Genomic DNA, 19,680 nt, shown 5'->3' with positions numbered 1-19,680 from the left:
TCCGAGGTATTCCTGTAAACATAGTCAGAAGTAAAAATCATACAATCTGTAAAACAAAACAAAACAAAACAAAAACCAAAGTCTTATTCAAATTCAATCAGCTCCTTCTCTCCTGTGATTAAAAGTAAAATTTTATACTGAGGAAGGTTAGTGTACTAATCTTGGAATGTAAAAAGGTGTTTCATAGTAGACAGCAGAACTATGGGCAGCCTGAATATAGGAACATTCTGTTCACTTGAAGCAGTAAGCCCTTCAAATTCTGGTATAAAATATCTGTCCATATTTAAACTCCATGTGCCACTCAGAGTGTACGGATAACTACAGGACGATCAAAGAATAAACATCATAAAATGAGTAACCACACTACCGAATCATCTATTGTAGCATAGTCTTTCAATTGGAAAAGCAGACTTTAGAAGTAATCTTTTGCTTGTACACAACAAATTTTAGACAATCTTCAACTTAAACTAAAGCCACGCATTTTCAATACAAAATCTTTTAGCTAAAATATACCGAGGGCGGGTAAAACCTGAAAGAAAAACAACAAAAATGTTTGGATGCTTCATAAACATCAAATATGCCCTGGCTGCAGAATGCACGAGCTCAGCTAGAAAAGTAGAACTGCATTTGCAGCCAACAGTAATCATAATTAAGTTACAGGAAGACACTGTTTTTCTTGTCATCTTTATTCAAGTATTTCACAGCAGTTATATTACAAATTACAGTAAATGTTCAAAATTCCAGAATTCAAAAATTAAATAATTTACTTCAAACTAATGTCAAATGAAGTCAAATGCAAAACATCAACTTAACACAATTCTAAATTAAACTACAAACCCAAAACAGACCATAGTGATGAAGTCTACTTAAACCTACAAAGTAGACATACATGACTGAAACCAAGGAGGACTCCCAAAGTCTAAATAACTGAATGTACGAAATACGAAAGATGCAGGTACAAGCCCAAATTCAAGCTTACAATGTGATTACAAATAATAATTATAGCAACAATGGCATTCAGCTACGGGACCTGACACGGACGATAGCTACCGAATAGCACCATAGCTGAACCAACTTAATCAAAAAGTGGGAATATATTACCACCCCACTCTCTAAAAATAAACTCCAGTAAACCTACAAATACATTGGCATATGAGAAAAATCAAGTCATGAAAGGATGTAAAACAAAACAAAAAAATCACAGGTGAGATTCAAGCTCAAAAACACAATTCCACAGCCATCAGTTTCAATCCGAGTGCGGTTCCATCATCTTCCAACAGCTCCCTAGGCGCCCCCACAGCTGCACATTAGCCATTGCTGGGCTGCGCCGTGACACGTGTCTTACTGGTCTGAGAGCAGGTGTCACACGGGAGCTCATCATTTATAATGCTCACAATAGGAAGGAAGAACAGAGGTCAATTTGTACATACTTTTGCCAATGCTATACAGCAAAAATTAAGAACTTACAGAAAGGTAAACAAAATTGAGTCCACTTGGATCATTTCACAAGCTGCTTTAAACTATAGAACCACCAGATATCTGTAAAATAAGCGAACTGGTATATAGTGTGTTTCTTTGGGGGTGGCGGGGAATAGCAATGGAGGAGTTGGTACAATTTCAGCTCATTTTTCTCCCCTTGGCATTTGATTGGCTTTCTGCTTAAGACCTAAACTGTTCAAAGTGGCAGTTCCTATCATGCTGAGGTTGCCTCCTATTTCTCCATCTACATCGAGGTTAAAATTTTTTAAAACTTGATCTTTTGGAAGCATTTTAATGCTGAACATAAATAAATTCCCCTTGTCAAACTCACTGATGGCTAAAATCTTAATAAACTTGTACAAATTTAGTAACCTACTAATAACATGTGCGCTTTTATTTTTCCTTTCACAAGTGCTGCTGTTACTTGAACAGAATGCTTCTGAATTAGAGTAACTGGAATAAATATTTAAAAAAAAATAGTGCAGCAAGAACCTGAGACTTGCAAAAAACCCTTTTACCAGAAACTTGCTACAAAAAATCTGCTACATCTTATTTCTTCATCAAATCTTTAAATTCTGTAACAATTTCCCTCAAAATACAAAATGCTAATGTATTAGACAGTAAAATAGTCTAAACTGGTATGATGGTAATAAATACTAAAGAAAGCATGATAATCTTCCCAATAATCAAATTAGAGGTTTCAAATAACCTCCCTTTAAAATGGTTCATCGTTAATCGCACTTGCCCACCTTAAAAATACAGTGTGTCTACATGGGTAGCATCTTGAATTATATGACTGAGTATTATGAAAATCTTAGACTATGTATAAAGAAAACAAGTGGCGTTTTGCAAAACTGCAGCGAGAATCAGAAGGCGTGAAAGGTCAATGTGAGTGCAAAGAAGCACCTAGGATCACTGCGGCAGCCTGTGGCCTCAGCGTGCTTGCTGCACCGGCACCGAGCGCACTGCAAACAGCCAGAGACAGGAGACACGTACCTTAGCTTCAGCGTGTAAACGGTGACAAAGTGATTACAGGGCTCTGTAAACACTGTTGGTAACTAAAATACAAAAAGCTGAGGTAGCTCAGTATCTCTGCAGTAGTCCAAGACCATTTGCTCTAATTAAAACCCAAACTACATGTGTTGCATATACTGGAAAGACACCTGCAGCTAACAGCTATAATGAATGAAGCTATCAAGCCAACTTGTCAAAATTTTCTACTTTTTTTGTTTAAAAATCATCTGATAAAAAAATGTCACTGCACTCCCTTTGCCTCTTTTTAACTGCCTAGATTGTGTCTCTAATTTGTACAAGGTTTTGTAAAACTAGTAACCCATAATTTATTTTAGATAAGTACAACTCACAGAAATCACTCAACAAGATCCAAAATGGATTCCAATCAAAATGAATAGTTGTGAAAAGGTTAAACTTATGGTAAGGGATTTAACCATTTAATACTGTTATTCAAAGGACCATACCAGAGCTCACTTGCAACTATGCATATAGAAAATTAATTTTATGGAGCTTCTGACAAATTCCTCTCTTTTCTGTCCATTGGCAAGCCCTGGCTTTAAAACAAAACAGTAATAATTTACTGTACATGATAATCATTCTTCTCTAGGAACTCATACGTGAATAACTAGTAAATTGCCACTGACAGAAGAAAGAACATCTATTATCTATTTATTTTCTGGTTATCACTGCCAGTGGCGCCAAAAAGTGTGTGGGGTTTTGGGTGGACTGTGGATTATTTTTGTTGTTGTTTTATTATGTGTTTTAAAAACAGAAACAGACCATTAAGGAAAACTTACCCTTTTAATATATTATGTGGCTTACCGAGTATTTTGATTGAGTTTTAAAAACAAGATAGGCATTTTATACCCAAACACTGGTTGCCTCTTAATGACACAGAGTATCAAAACTTATTTTTAAGGTTGCGACCAAAGAAAACATTTTAATTCATTTGCTACAAACAAGCCCATCTTTTTGTTTAGCCTTATCTTTCTCAAATGAATAAAAAGGCACATTAAAGGCAGTTCTAAAGAGCCTAATCTAATTTCATCCAGTTTCTTCAGTTTCCCATCAGAATATACCATAGCCAACTCATAAACAGGTTTCAGTTCATTACCCAGAGGAAAAAATAGAAACAAATATGATAAAAGGGATAGAAAAGAGAAAAAATATAACAGTTTGCCCACTGTTTAAACAATTCAACACAGTTAGAACTGCCCGCCGGTTCCTCGCGTTCACTGGTCCGCTCCCTAAGAGAGAGGTCTCCGAAGAGAGTGCACGACAAGAGGAGCAGTGAGAGCAGGTTCTGTAGCACCAAAATCTCCAATCTGTGGGGTTGTACTTTTTATTTGTGGAAAATACAACATGTTTTTGAAGTTCTGTTTGGTTCTTGTAGGCTGGTTGGTTTCAGGTACCTGAGACAATAGCACCAAATTCAACAGAGAGAGAGAATGAGAGAGAGAGCACTTTACGCCAAGGCTCTGCACGTAATTGGTGCAATTCGACATTGAATGGCTCAGAAGACTGCTCTGTCAGGAGCAGATTGGAGAGGATAGACCACTCATCTTGAAAAGTTCATAGGAATGTCTCAAACATATGAACCGTTCTTTCCATCTCCTACAAAGGGAAGAAAAGTACATGTCATCTATTAAAGGAAAGACCAGTTATTATGGGAAAATTCGCTTTAACTTTTTAAAGAGAGATTTTTAGATACAAGTTAAGTATTTTCCTTACAACACCATAGCTACTCTGTAAGACTATCTGCCCTAGACACTTCCAAATGCCTCCTATTTTACATTTAGGCTTATAAGGATGATGCTAGAACACTCCATGAGTACTTATTATGCCCGATATTGTACTAAGAAATTTATGCATACAAATAATTTGTCAGCTAATAAACAGCAGAGTCGGGATGTGAATGCAGGGAGCCTCACTCCAGAGCCTGAGCCCTTTCTTATTCATCATATTCAACTAACTCCCAGAGCAAAATGAACACATTAAGTACAGTAAAACTTGTACCAGAAGTAGAATACAGCCTAATCCCATGGCTCTACACTCCAACCACAGCTGGAAAAAAGAAAAAACCAAACCAACAAACAGAAAAACAGGAGTCGCTGCTCTCACCACCCCCAGGAATGCCACGGACTGGCAATTCTGCTATAGATCACTCCCCTCTCTCAAGAAGGCCCGGACAACAGGGTTCCAGGTGCCACTCTGAAACAGGTCTCACTGCTGAAGAGCATTCAATCCATTCAAGCCAATCAAATGTCAATGATGTAAATAAAGAAGTTCTAGAATAAGGGGGGAAAAGTAAAGAACTCTACCCCACACATTTCATTCAGATGGACAAATATTAAATATATCTAAGATATATGGTTTTCCACCTCCAAAGATATCATAATCTCCATTCTGTAGAACTAATAGACTATACTAACAGTGTCATCGAGCAAAAAGTTCTTCTATATGAACAATCAAAATCACTCCTGCTAAATGTTTCATCATATATTGCTGGGTAGGAAAAAAGCCAGGTTATAAGACAGAATATACAATATGATCCCAATTTAAAAACATATATTCACATACCTACACGTTATATACATCTAGACATTTTTAAAGGATGAGATTATTCCCAAAGATAAACACTAAGTTCCTTTAAATGGGAGAATATGGGTGCTGTCTTTATTTTTTCATTTGTGCTTTCCCATTATTTCTATATGTTTTATTGACAGTATAGGTTTGTAAAACTGTGACTCATAAAAATGTGATTGTAATTTTTAAATACTCTCTTAATTTGATTCAAACCCAATATTCTGTATTACACATGAAAAATAACCCCACCTTTTACATATACATCTTTAATATACTAGAAATGCTCCTTGAGAGCAAGGGCTTTTTCTGAATTGCTTTTGCAGCCCATGCAAAAGTGTCTGGTACTACAGGTCCTTAATAAATATTTAATAACTAGACCACCAGATAAACTAACAGGCACATGAACAAAGACAGTCTAATTAAGTCACTTAGCCATATGGCGAGTAGATGAGGGATTACATTTGCTCAGATGACCTCAAAAAAGCAGAAGTCCACACTTCATGATGTAAATTATATGAACGGAGATATAAGCTCATATTTGTAAGGAAGCACTGTCTTATGGCCCAGAGTTGTTTAAAAATGGAATAGTTTACCTCTGAAGTGTCTAACCAAAAGGACAACCACTCCTTTACATGCCTATTTGACAGAACTACATCTGGTTAAATGAGATAACTTTTAAGTTTTCTTCCAACCATTAACTGGGGGCCAAGGGGCCTCACTGCCCACGCTCAGCAGCAGCTGCCCAGGGAGCGGCAGTAAACACTGAGAGGACACGTCCACATTCAGAGGGACTCAGTGATACACCTACTCAGTGATGTCAGCAATAAGTAAGGAAGGGGGGAACTGCCACACGCTATTTTGTGCACTTGGCAACCCAGAACCATCATTTTCTGTGTTTTGATAAATAAAAAATCCCAGCTTCTTCTCTCCTGAGACAAAATGGTATGACTATTCATCAAATTAGAAAATGATTCATCTAATCTTAAAACTCCAAAACATCCTTCAGTTACCTGGTGAAAGATACAGGCTGAAACAACTGTTCTTTGGGAAAAGCAAAAGCACGTATGTGTTTGTCCTAGAGATGAACCAAGCGCTTACCTCCACGAGTTGTGATTTGTCATAATCTTTACGATGACGATAGATGCACTGACTAAGAAGGGAATATAATCTCTCAAGTTGATCAACTGCCAGATTGTTGCTTTTATCTACCAACAAGTCAAGCAATTTCTAAGAAAAATTAGAAAAAAAATAAAATGAAGTTTGATTTCACTATTCAAACTGAACCAGTTACATCCAGTGGCTAGGCAACAGGCACTACAGGCGATGGAGTAACAGTGACACTGAGTTTATGAGTTTAGAAGATTCTAGGGCTCAGTTTATTACCAAGACAATTCTCATATTTCTAAACCTCAAAAGGCACACATAACTCTTCTTTTACTGAAAGCCCTAAAGCACTTATAGTCCTAGTTAAAGCAAAAGATTATCAAAACTAGTTTTACTCAGTCGCCTACTAAACATATTCAAATCTCTTCCCACTCATCTGCAGCTGACTGGGCAGAGCGAGTTTACCTTCAGTCTCTCACGATCAACTACGAGAGGCGGCACGGGCTCAGATGGCTCTTCTGGGACCAGTTCCAGGGTGGTGGTTTTCGCCTGCTCTAAAATTAACTTACGGTACTTCTTTACTTTAGAAGCACCTACAATTGAGAAAAAAAGAATGCACTGCAGCAAGTAAAAGTTAAGAAAAATCAGGCTTAAACAACTATAAATTTGGTAATCCACCATAAATCCTTTTTGGAATAAGAGTGCATTCTTTACATGATAAAGGGTTTTCTTCCGTAAGAATAAGTAACCCAAATGAAAAGAACTAAACCTCAACTATGAAAGCCAAGTCATACTGGAATATCTAATAAATATATTCACCAGATGGAAGATAAAAGCAATCTTTATCTCTAAGCACTAACTAATAAACAGCCTTCACTTTCTTTATGATGGTAATCATTTTAAAATTTGGAGCTCTCAGAATCAGAGAAAGGGAAGCAACCTAGAAAAGCAGATACTAACACAAAGTGAGGCCAACCTGTCTACACATCTGCCTCCTAAAGTAAACATTTTCCTGAACATTGCAGGAATTTCTTATTTTCCTCTATTACACTGCCTAGAACTCTAACATAAATTGATCTGGGTTATAACATTTTTTTCTTAAAAATCTAGACTTATTAAAAGTGTAATAGGGCTAGTGATCTTTCCTAGCTTAGAGTAGATTAGTATAATCTAATTACTTTCCTCCCAACATCTTGCTAAGATAAAACACATTGAAAAAACAAAACACAAAAATTTTGAGGTGGCTGAGCATAATCTGACAGCACCAGGCACTTGTGCCCTGTGGTGCCCTAAGCAGGAGCACTCTAAGGAGAGGCCAAGGGGGAAGGAACACAAAGACAAACTTGGACTACTTCAGAACTTTCCCACAGGACCCGGCCCGTGCCAGGGACACTACGAACTTTCCTCCCCCTCCTGCATTAGTCCTCTTATTCCCAAGTCTTTAAACAATTATCTTTCTTTAATGCCTGCTATGTAAATAAGAACCAAAATGTTGCCTAAAAAAAACATATTCCACAATACATCAGAGAAATTTTCTATTTCAGACAGCCTTTAGAATGACAGCCTTGACTTATACAGTTCAGTTAACGTACGTTAGTGCTGTTAAGCCCAGACTGACGCTCACTGCTACGCCCAGGGACTTCCAGGGGGCTGAGAACTTCGATGAGGAATCACACTGCCCCGACAGTTGCAAACGAGAACTTCAGGTAAAGCTTATACACACAACAAATATCTTGAACGCTTCTAAATCGCCAACTGAACATAGTATTAATTTAAGCCTTTTTTGCAAGCTCACTAAAACCTCATGCTTAAGTAGCATGAAAAAGGATTCTTCCCCCACACCCATTCTGCCTGGGCACACAGATCTCTCCCGTTTTCCCATTCTGTCCCATTCATTCCTTAACCTTCACTTCACGCATTTTAAAGTTCTGTCTACATGATAGCCCAGAATGAATACAGCTCTTAAAACTACTTCCTCTTATTAAATATTGAAGAAAAAGAAAAATTATTTAAGAATAGTATTTAAGAACAGTACATCTCTTTATCCATTAAAAAAATTCTAAGACTGAATAATATCTTCCTACTTCCTACTTCTGCTACAGAGCTCAAAAAACTGGCAGCAAAAAATTTTTCCCACCTAACCCGAATCCCAGGCTAAAGCCTATCTTCCAGGCAATGTAGAGAGCACAAGTTATAGACATAACTTCAAGACAGACTCATATAAGAAGAGTACCTATTAACAGGCAGGAAATGCATTTGGAACAAGGGTAGATGTCTAACTCACCCCATCCCACTATGCGCTAAGGAATAGTGATAAACAAAGCGGGGCTAGAAATCCTCAACACCCCCTTTATGCTGCTTCTGAAAAGAATCACAAAGCCATAGAAAGTCAGGAGCTGGCAGAGTGCTCCAACTGTAAGAACAAGGTAAATCTGACAGTGAGAGTTCTGCTGCTTTCCTCTAGCACTAGCCCTACAAAGCACCCTCAGATTCAACTATCAGTGACTACCTGGAATTAATATACTTCAGCATATGCCAGATGCCAGGAAAGGCAGTTAATATACGTGACATACACAATCCCTGCAGTGACACCATTCTCAAGTTTAATTTAAAAGATTGAAAAAACAGGATTAGAGAGTGTAAGTAACTAGCTCAAAGTCACATGATTGCAATGAACAGGAGCGGTCATTTAATGTGGTCTATATGGCTCAAATATACCACACTGCTACAGTATCCAAGTCTTCTCAGACCACCCCATCCCCACCCCACCCCAGTAATTCTTGTTAGAATTCCATCTTCTCAACACCTGTGGGTGTACTCAATTTTTAGTCATAAAGCCATTAGGATAGGAACAATAATCAGGTGGGAGCCAGAAGTGCAAGAGGCCAGGAAAGCAAAGCATTCTGGACAATAAACCCTCTGAAACATTCACCAAAATTTCATATGTATATGTATGCTTTTCTAGGAAAAATTTAACAGATTCTCAAAGGGATGTAAGTTATTTGCCAACTATTATTACTGAAGACTGGACAAAATATGCAATTAATTAACTCTGGAGCTTAAACCTTGAGAAGATTTATTAAAATATTATCTCTACCTTCTTTATCCAGTTCTGCATCTTTAACATCCACATCGGGGCCAGGTTCTAACTTCTCATTACTGCTACATTCCAGGGCTTCCAGCTTCTCAGGATCATCTCCATGGTTCTCATTCAGAGCTTCCGGTTTTCCTTTTGACTGGTCCTCCGGAAGCATCTTTTGTTCAGAACTGCATTTATCTCCGCTACTACAGAAAGAAACTACTTCAGCTTTGCCATCCTGACACTCCAGAACTGGTATGCCTTCAAAACTGTCAGTGGAGGCCTCACCGTTTAGACAGCTTCCTTTAAGGAAAGGCTCCTTCCTAGAAGTCTGTTCTGGATTTAGAGAACTGCTGCTGTTGACCAGTAGAGACTCATTCGAACTTTCCTCTTCGGTAGATGCAAAGTTCTCTTTTGTGCCCGCTCCACTGTTAAGCCTCTGCGCCTGGTCCATGTCCATGACGTCACACGATGACTCGTCATTGGTCATAGACAAGTCTCCAGCGTCCTCCCCGTTTTCTTCATGGCAGTCAGTGCTGACCTCAAACTCTCCGTTCTCCAGCGACTTCCTGCCCTCTGTGTGGTTCTCGCAGTCTGCAAATTTGGTGTCCTCTTCGTCTTTTTTTAAATTATTGACCTTCCTTTTCTTAATGATTCCTTTACCCCACTGTGATCGCCGCCTTGATTTTCTCCGAACTCGAACTATTTTACAAGGAAGGAAAAGAGATATTGTAGAATTTGGAGTGCAACACGTGTTTCACAGATGTAAAGTAAGACTCAAAAGAGAATAAACCCGTACCAGTGCAACACACAAGCAAAAACTACTTAGCTCCTGGCACCTGTCCTAACTAATCCTCACAACTACAAGTGAAATGGATATGAACTCAGGGATAAACTCTGAAGTATTAAAAATTTGTTAAATGTATTTCCTATATATTACCCAGCATTAATTTTTTCTACTACCCTAGATTCCACTTTATAGCTGTTCCTAATCCCTAACATCCAGAGCCAAGCATATAATATTCACATTTAGGAAATGAGCACATTACCAGGCCACCTAGAAGGTTTGGGGTGACAGCTCTGGATTTCCACCAAAAAGATGGAGTGCTTTGCCACCAAGATAACCCCAAAGCACCTAAACCATGAAAAGAAATTAAAGGCATGATCCAGTGTATCTATCAAGACGGAACAGTTAAAGGTACCCTCCCAAAGAAACCTCCACTGCCTCTCCATCCAGAAGACAGAATAGCCCACAGTTACCACGGTCACGGACAGAGGCGCCATGAAGGTTACATGGACAATCTGGTTAGCCAACGGTGAGCCTCAACGGGCTCACCCAGTAGAATCGATTTCTTATAAAGTTGTTATTTGAAAATATGTAGGAAAATTAAGTCCTCCGCTGTCAAGGTGGCAGGCAACACCACTAACACTGAAAATAAACGTTTTGTCAGTTACATGAAAATAAAGACCTACCAAAGTTGCAGGGAGTGTACTTAGATGCTACAAATTATCCTGAGCTTTATGAGTATTTTATGAGCTGTACTTCCAGGTAAAGATGGACCCAGGAATTTTTAATTTCCCATGTATCAAAGATAATTGATTATGTAATTCTACCCCACTTTCCCTTAAATAAATAAAAAGTTAACTCTTACTTTGCAATGTGGGATAAGTGCATAAAGAAATTGAAATATTGTATAAGAGTTATTAAAGCAAACTAGTTAAACTAGACACCTATCGCTTCTGGTGTCTAACACCAAATTCTAAATATTAGCTTGTTGAAAGCTATCAGGGTAAAAATAATTCATTTTTCCCTAAGACTATAAAAGTAATGTCGAGTCTGGCTTAATTTTTTAAAATATAGTATATATTTTTAATATATAAAAGTTGAAAAGCTTCCTTGGTAACATTTTAAAAAGGAAATAAAAATATGAGAGCACTGAGTGTAGACTGTTTAATCCACAGTTTAAAAATTGCTTTTGGAAGAGAAATCAAAGGGAATATGGTCTTATGACAATGCTTGTTTCTTATATTCTACTGCTTAGTATAAACTTATGATCTATCAGCAGTGTATAGTGTGTTTATATACTTTTTTCATCTTTAATTTGTACTGAGTTTCTGTAAAGATATCAAAGTCTTCACAAGAAATGAACAAATTTTGATACATACTACTCTTTTTTATCTAAGAATAAATTTACTAAAGGTTTCCAAAATTCAAGTTAGTCACTTGGCTCAAAATATATGTTGCCTTCAAAACCGTAATATCATTAGAATCATGTCTCCTTTTCTTTTACCCTGTTAATTTCTGTTTATAATTTATAGTTACAGGGAAATTAGAGAAGAAAGTTCTGTATTAGTCTACTGTGAAAAGCTGGACACAAGCTAAAGTGATGGATATTCATAAGCATTCCATTAACTATATGAAAAACTAATCCAGTCCACATTAAAAATGAAAAATATATATATATAGCTGCTCTTTCTCTAAAAGGTGGACCTCTCAGGTCTTTACTTCCTAACAAGTCAATCCTGACATTGTGGCCTTATTTTTCCTCCAACCACATAACCAAAAGAATAAATGGTTCCCCTTTTCTTTCTTCATTAAGCCATGGAACTCGAGAGCAAGAGGCTGAACTCTGCTCAGTCAAGAGCCAGACCAGTTACCTGATATGTATGTGGTATGCTAAGCAAAGGCCAAAAGCCCTACTACAGCAAATTTACTTTTAACGCTTTCATCCCAGCTAAGAACAAAGAAAATGCTCTCGTTTGGGGGGATGTCAAACTACAGAAAATTTCCCCCTCTTTATATAACTACTTTTAACAGCTAATATGATTCTAGTAAAATAAGAGAAATATAAGCTCCACAAGAATGGGGATTATTGTTTTAGCCACTGCTGAATCTCCATAGCACCTCAGATGTGGTAGGACTATGTATTTACACTACTTCCTTTCGCAGGGATGCTTTGTGTAAAAAGCCCTTTTAGAGGTACAGCCTTTAGAGTCAATTTTTATAGCATCTCTGAGCTTGTTTCCAAAACTCAGACCTTAGGAAAGCAACTCTGCCTTAGAAACACTTGGATTTATGATTTAACTAAGTTAACATAAAACAGACATATGATGAGTCACATATGCCATCTACTGGTAAGAGAAAACAAGACTCATTTGTAGATTAAAGTAATATTTTAATATTTAAAGGAACTTAGATTGCTTAAAGCCCATATTCATTTGTTTTAGTTAGTAAATATTTGTGTCAAGTACAGAGAATGTAAAAGTTTAAGTTTTCGAGTGTTTGTTACAGAATCCAGGTCACGACCAAGACACAATGAGGCCAAATAACTTTAATCAGCTTCATGGAGCCAAAGGCGGCACTAAGTGCTTCCAATTTTCTCATACTTTAATGCCTTATCACAAAGCAGACAAGCTAAGAAATAGGTATGGTTCACTCATTCAAATTCAATGCCACTGGGAAAGAACATATTACGGCCAGCTTTCCTGACAGCTGGAGCGGCATCACCAGCTTCGCCCCAGAAGAACAGCATCTATCTTCCAAGGATGGCTACCTTCAGTGAAACATAAGCACTGTATTAGAAAGATGCTATGTTTATTAGCATTTGTCTTTTAGAGAAAAAATAAAGGAAAACACTGAATACTCCCTCTCTAAATAGATCTTTTAAACAAAACTAGATGAAGGCTGTACAGATTTTTCAAACTGAGCACAAAATATTCTCTCAGAAAAATCAACCTCCTTCTATTGAATCAGCCACTCTCTTCAGCCAGGATCTCCATTTTCCACCAGAAGGACAATATCCTGCATCACACATAGCAAGTGGCTGGGGCTGGATATTGGCTCCATATCTCTATCTTAACACCAAAGTTTAAAACTAAAAATACTCAAACGTAGTTCGATTACAACAGCAAGTACTGAATAGGGATAGAAAAGAACAAACGAGGTGAAAGAAATGCATTTCTGATTCGGCCTTTTATCCCACACACTCTTCACCTCTGGAAAGCGAGAAGAGCAAACGAGTGGTGGGAAACAGCGGCGCTCTGGTCTGTGGACCCAGTCCCCAGGAATCCGCATCGCTCTCAGTTGTCCCCCCCACTGGACAGCATGATCTCAAACACTCACACGCACATTTATTGGCAGAGTTGTGCCAGGCATCCATTGGATTTCTTTGTTTGTGCCGAAATGCCTCTTCAACTCTAGTTTCTGTCTTCCGAGCTCCAGTACCATGAGGATTTATTTGTTCTGCTGTTACCGATAAGCCTGCAAGCAGAAGATAAGCAATACCTATTTAAATATTCCCACCTAAATAAACCAACAAGGCTTTAAAAAAAGTCTAAAATACAGAACTGAGTTTTAAAGTCATTAATTATACTTGGACAGTTTGTAATTTGGATGAAAATAGTATCTTTTGTTTTAAGATGGGAAGGAAACTAGATACAAAATCATAAAAATAAAATAACCTGGCGGGTAATGCTTACATTTAATCCCCAAAGGGGCCCTATGTATATACTCATTTTAATTTGCAAAGGGACACATTTCACATTTTTATGACTGTGGGGTAATAAGATTATATGTTGTCTAAAAGTTATGATTTCTGCCATGTTAGAATGTGTAAGTGTTTAATGGGCCAGTAAACCCCACGGAACTGTTTCCATCTGATACTAGCTGCCTGTCACATCCCACTGCAGTTGAGTTCGGTTTTCCTACACTGATCTCCATAAGAGTAACCATTCCATCTCAGTGTTCACTGGATTTCTTAGTTCTATGTCATTCTTAAATGTAGATGTTTCCCAGGTGGTCTCTGGAATTGCATTTCTTCTCACTCTGATCTACTTTCTACCACAAAGTATCATTTATCATTCATGCCTTCAGCTTCCACTACCAATATACAATGATTCCCAAATCTACATCTTGAGCCCAAACATTTCTTGGGCTTTTCTAATCCATATAGCCAACGATGGCCCATGTGCTATCCCCAACTGAGTATCCTAAAGATAGGTCAAATGATCTCTCCCCAGAAAATACCTGTTCCTCCTTGTATTGGTATTAGCATCTACTAAGTTACTGAACCAGTAACTCCTCCTTCCCTTCACAATGCCCTTCACCCTGCAGCCACATCTCTTACATCAATTCTATCTTCATCCCCATTTCACTAATTAAAATTCTGAACTACTCCAACAGCTTTTTCTCCCAACAGCATTAGTAAAGTACAATTTACATAACATAAAATCACTCTTTTTTAAGCATACACTTACAGGATTTTTAGTGAATTTTCTATGCTGTGCAATCACCACAGCAACCCACTTTTACGCAACTCGCCCCAGGAACCACCAACCCACTGTGTGTCTCAGCGGGCTCGCCTTTTGTGAGCATTCCATGTAAATGGAATCGTACCTACACGGTCTTTTCTGACTGGATTCTTGCACTTAGCGGATGTTTCCAAAGCTCATCTTTGTCGGAACCTGTATCACGACTGTTCCCTCTTATGGCTGAGTGGCATGCCATCGAATGACACACCCTGTTTTGCTTACCATTCACCAGCTGACAGACACTGGTGTTGTTTCTAGGTTTTAGTTGTGAATAACGCTGTTACAAACACTCAAGTATATGTTTTTATATGGGCATATGTTTTTCATTTCTCTTCAGTAGATTCCTATGAGTAGAATCACTGGGTCATACGGTCAATGTTATTTTTAACTTTTTACAACTGCCAAACTGTTTCTAAACTGGATCCAACAGTTTTTAACTGGTCTCCCATCTTCCTACCCTTCACCGTGGGACCTTGCTATTTCCTGCTGCCAAAGCAATTTACCAATTTGTTCCACTGCTTAAAATACTTCAATGACTTCTACCAACTCTGGCAATGGTTCTTAAACTTTAACGTACACAAAAACCTTTTGAATAGTTTAAGTGCACAGTTCTCAGCCTTACACCTCTCAGAGAATCACTAGGTCTAAGCTGATGTGGGCAACAGGCACACCATTTTGATAAACGCTGGCCTATGAGACAATGGCATCAATTCATTCAAGCATTCATAGAAACCCTGCTGCATACGAGACACAGTTCTAGGGGCTGCAGTAGAGCTATGGACAAGGCATTCACAGCACTAGATGAGGAAAGGAAAGACAACAAAAGCAACAACAAAGTGCCAAGTGATTATGATGAACCGAGCCTAAAGAGATTAGGTGGCCAGGAAAGGCCTCTCTAAGAAAGCAGTAGGAAAGCTTCTTTATAATTTCAGTATCCTGGACCCAGCTCACCTCTGGAGCTCTAGTTCTCACCATTTGGTACATCTTTAGCAATAACAAACAGTTAGCAGTTCTTCTAATGTACCACATGATTTCACTTCTCTGTGACTTTATACACACTACTGTTTGCTGTGCTTACAAATACCTCCTCCTTCTTTGTCCCTGCTACCTTCCTCTGCTCCACTAGAGACAGCTCCTTCTCTCCCCAAACCTGATCAGATTGCTGAGTCCCCACCAGGAGGTCTCTCCCCTGTGCTATAAACACACTTCAGCCAGTACATACACCACACTGTACTTGATTGGTTTTACATTCCACTCCCTCTCCAAACAAAGTGTGACTTCCTCAAGGACAAGATGTTTCAGTGAATGAAAAACCACATTTGCTAATTGTGTTTATATTAAGAAAATTGTCCATAAAGTTCAATAGGGGAAAAAAACAAACCAACCAGTATTCCTAAAAACTTTTAAAAAGTACCAGTATTGGGTGTAAACTCATAAAAAATAAACCCTCTTCAGATATGAAAGCCTATCTAAATCCTTTAAAAGAAGAGAATCAATAATTAACAAAGATAATTCCTGCAAAAGAAATTTCAGTAAGAAACACTTTACTTTAGCAATTTACACCACTGCACTAAAACTTTCCCAGGAAGTAAAGTTTTTAAGTATCTTTGAGAATTTATATGACATATACTAGTATCAGAAATTAAGTAAAGGCTGTGCCTCAAAATTCATTGTTTTCCCAATACCAGGAACCCTAAAGACACACTATTCAATGACATTCAGCGACTCTTGGTCATTAGCAAGCAGTTCACTTCTACAACTTACCTCTTTTTATTCTTGCTTCCTTAATTTCTTCACAGAGTTTATTAAATTCTGGATCCAGTTCAGCTGCGATGATGGCATGCGCAGTGTCCTTCAGGGTGCAAGCCCTGTGCCTAATTATTTTATCTGTTGAAAAAGTTGGTATTCATTTATTATACATACAAATCAAATAACATTAACAAGGGACATCTTAAAAAGAGAAGTAAAAGAATACAAACATTTAAATAAAATTGTAAAAAGCATTTCTAGGTGAGAAGTTCACTTATTTAATGAGTAAAAATAAATACAATAAGCTACACAATCAAGTCCATTTCTTTCTGGAAACTATACTTTTAGAACTTCAAAGTACTAAGTCTATTTAATAGATCATTACCTCAAAGATACAAGACTTTTTATTTTACATTTTTGAAAACAAAAATGTATGCATTTCAATAAAAATTTTTAAAAGATTTAGGACAGCCCTGACTGGTGTGGCTCAGTGGGTTGGTTGGGTGTCGTCCCACAAACCAAAAGGCCCCTGGATCGATTCCTGATCAGGGCACATGCCTGGGCTGCAGGCAAGGCCCCAGTTGGGGGCATGAGAGAGGCAACCAATCGATATTTCTCTTATACATCAATGTTTCTCTCCTCTTTCTCCTTCCCTTCCTGTTTCTAAAAATAAATAAATAAAATCTTAAAAAAAAGATTTAGGATATTCACCATGTGCCCAACATTAGAGTTCTCAAAAATGGATACTGACAATTCAGAAATTCTTACATAATTTTCTTCGTAAGTGAAAACTGGTCAAAACTATGCTGAAGAATATAATATATCCTAAGCAAGGATGACCTTTAAAAACCATAGCAGAAACAGACAAATATAGCAAGATACTCTAACTAAAGAATGCAAGTTGGTATAAAAATTGTAGGTAGATCCAGGAGAGAAGTATACGCTCCCTTCTAGGTAAACTATACCTAACAGTGGTACTGAAAGAAGTGTCTCTGTTCTCCACTAAGCCAGAAGTCCTCATTCATAAACAAGAGAATGTAAACAGTGCCCCCTAGAGCTGTGCAGCTGAGATGTAAAATCCAAGTAAATGTATCAAATGCTCTTATTTTGTAACTATCAAAAACTAGAACCCAAAGTCTTAAAATAACATCTGCTTTTTCATCTCTAGTAAAGACACCAAGTATAAACACAAAGACATTTTATTTATAATTTTCTTATTAGAAATTCATAGTTCATGTGGAAACCTAACAAAAACAAACACGCAGTACTCAAAAGGCAACCACTGCTGTATTTCCTTCTAAAACATTTTCTCTGAACATTCATTCAATAAATATTGTCAACTGTACCAGAAACTGAGTCAAGTGATGGCTACACAGTGGTGAACAAAACAGACACATCTCCACTTTCAAGGCACTTTTTGGACTAGTACAGGACAGAGGTATTAACCATATAATCTCTCAGACAAACATATAAACACCATCTCTATCCCCCACCCCAAAACCCCTGAACAGCTACAATGAAAACCTACAGGGTACTGGTGTGGGTGCCAATTGAGACTGGGCAGGTCAGGAAAAGCCTCTCCGAAACCTGAGACTTGAAGTAGCCATGGAAAGAGTAGAGAAAAACCAGTGCAGGTTCATTAAATAATATGTGCAAGTTCCGGAGTTAAAAGATCAGAGATTTCAGGAAAATGAAAGGCAGCCCATGTGCTTAGAGCACAGTAACAGGCAAATAGAAATTTGACCATAGTTAAAGGCTTTTATTTTAGATTTTATCCTAAGAGCAATGAAGTCATTGAAAAGATCTGTCCAAGCAGGGAAGTGATGACTTCAATGAACATCTTCAAAAGATCTTCGAGTTTAATTACTCAGGGTCCAGCAGAAGTAACCCCTGCTTGAGTGTGGTTGGTAGGGTAATAATATGGGTGTAATAATTTATAGTTTTAATTTGGACATTTCACCTAAAATGTCATCTGGTGTGCTTGAGTGTGAAATTGTTATATTACAGAATTACATGCTTATGAATTGTGATAAAAGATTTTGTAATAAAAACGGGGGATTCTTTGTGCTGGACCCTGTATATCTCTCTCTATTTCCTTGCAGTTCTATTACTTTTTGCTTACTGAATTTTGAAGCTCTGTTAACAGAGGCATAAATATTTGGAACTGTTATGCCTACTTCATGGTAATGAAATAACCCTCTTAATCCCTTTGGTGATATCCTTTGGTATGAAATCTACATTGGTATGAAATCTACATTGGTATTTATATAACCATACCAGCTTTCTGTAAATCCGTGGTTATAAGACTTCTCTTCAGCTACTCCTCAGTTGGTTATCCAGATTGATTGTTCTATATTTTAGGTGTAATTCCAGTTTGGTCCCGGGAGGAAGTGAGTGCAGCTTCCATCTACTCTGCCACCATCTTGGATCTGCCTAGATCATTTACTTTTAATATGATTTATGTGATTATCAATCTGGTTCCTTTTCATCTTTCTCTCACTTGTTTTTCTTTTAAAGATTTTATTTATTTATTTTGAGGGAGAGGAAGGAAGGGAGAAAGAGAGGGAGAGAAACATTGATCACATGCCCCCATTTGGGGACTGGCCTGCAACCTAGGCATGTGCCCTGACCAGGAATCGAACCAGTGACCTCCTGTTTCGCAGGCTGACTGACACTCAACCACTGAGCCACACCAGCCAGGGCCTCTCACTTGTTTTTCATCCTCATCTTTCATCTTTCTCTTGCTTGTTTTAGATGGTGTGTTTTTTAATGATTCCATCTGATCTCCTTGTTGGTTCATTAGGTCTAACTATTTGCTGCACTATCACTAGCCCTGGTGAGCTTCAAATATCCCCTCTCTTTCTCGGGTCTTGGCTAGTTTCCTCACAAGTGTACACTGATCAGTGTTCAACTGATGCTCGGAGGAGGGCCTCCTGCACATCTCCAGAGTGCTCTCTCTACACAACTCTCTTCCTTCTGGTACTCTGTCTTGAAATCGCTAGCACTTTGGCCTCCTTATATTCCCAGCTCTCTCTTTCTTATTAAGGGTGAATTCCAGGCTCCACCTGGGTTCTTCTTTCCCATACCACACTCTGGGAACTTTCCAGGTAACTATAGTGCTCAATTTGTTAGTTTCTCATCTTTTGGTAATGAGTTTCCTTTGTTTCCTGATATCTAATGTCTTCAAAATTGTTTTTTCACACATTTTCTTATTTTCCTTTTCTTTATTCTTTGAAAACCAAACTTTAATGACTATGTAACAATCCAAAGTAGGATATACCTTTATTTTCAGGCCTGTTCCTCTACTGTTTTTTTTAAAGTACATTTTATTGATTATGCTATTAGAGTTGTCCCAATTT

The 19,680-nt window shown here is 37.9% G+C and overlaps 1 protein-coding gene across 4 annotated transcripts in view; it reads right to left on the bottom strand.

Moving 5' to 3' along the window:
* Window positions 1–1,751: 1,751 nt before the first annotated feature.
* The window catches only part of ATAD2B (ATPase family AAA domain containing 2B), a 125,933-nt gene continuing 108,004 nt past the window's right edge, over window positions 1,752–19,680 (bottom strand). For 2 of the 4 annotated variants that reach the window (XM_053925560.1, XM_053925558.2), the window contains exons 23-28: window positions 16,337–16,459; window positions 13,386–13,523; window positions 9,281–9,964; window positions 6,649–6,776; window positions 6,178–6,306; window positions 1,752–4,107 (exon numbers count right to left, since the gene is read on the bottom strand). In XM_053925560.1, coding sequence (XP_053781535.1) covers window positions 4,066–4,107; window positions 6,178–6,306; window positions 6,649–6,776; window positions 9,281–9,964; window positions 13,386–13,523; window positions 16,337–16,459 — 1,244 coding nt within the window. In that variant the 3' untranslated portion in view covers window positions 1,752–4,065. Of the gene's footprint in view, window positions 4,108–6,177; window positions 6,307–6,648; window positions 6,777–9,280; window positions 9,965–13,385; window positions 13,524–16,336; window positions 16,460–19,680 lie in introns of those variants that run through there. The other 2 variants (XM_053925559.1, XR_008426992.1) reach the window with 2 other exon arrangements.

Source organism: Desmodus rotundus, chromosome 5 (genome assembly GCF_022682495.2).
Source record: "Desmodus rotundus isolate HL8 chromosome 5, HLdesRot8A.1, whole genome shotgun sequence".
In the NCBI taxonomy this organism is placed as follows: Eukaryota; Metazoa; Chordata; class Mammalia; order Chiroptera; family Phyllostomidae; genus Desmodus; species Desmodus rotundus.
The sequence above is the reverse complement of the archived record's forward strand: the minus strand, read 5'-3'. Positions and strand labels throughout refer to the sequence as shown.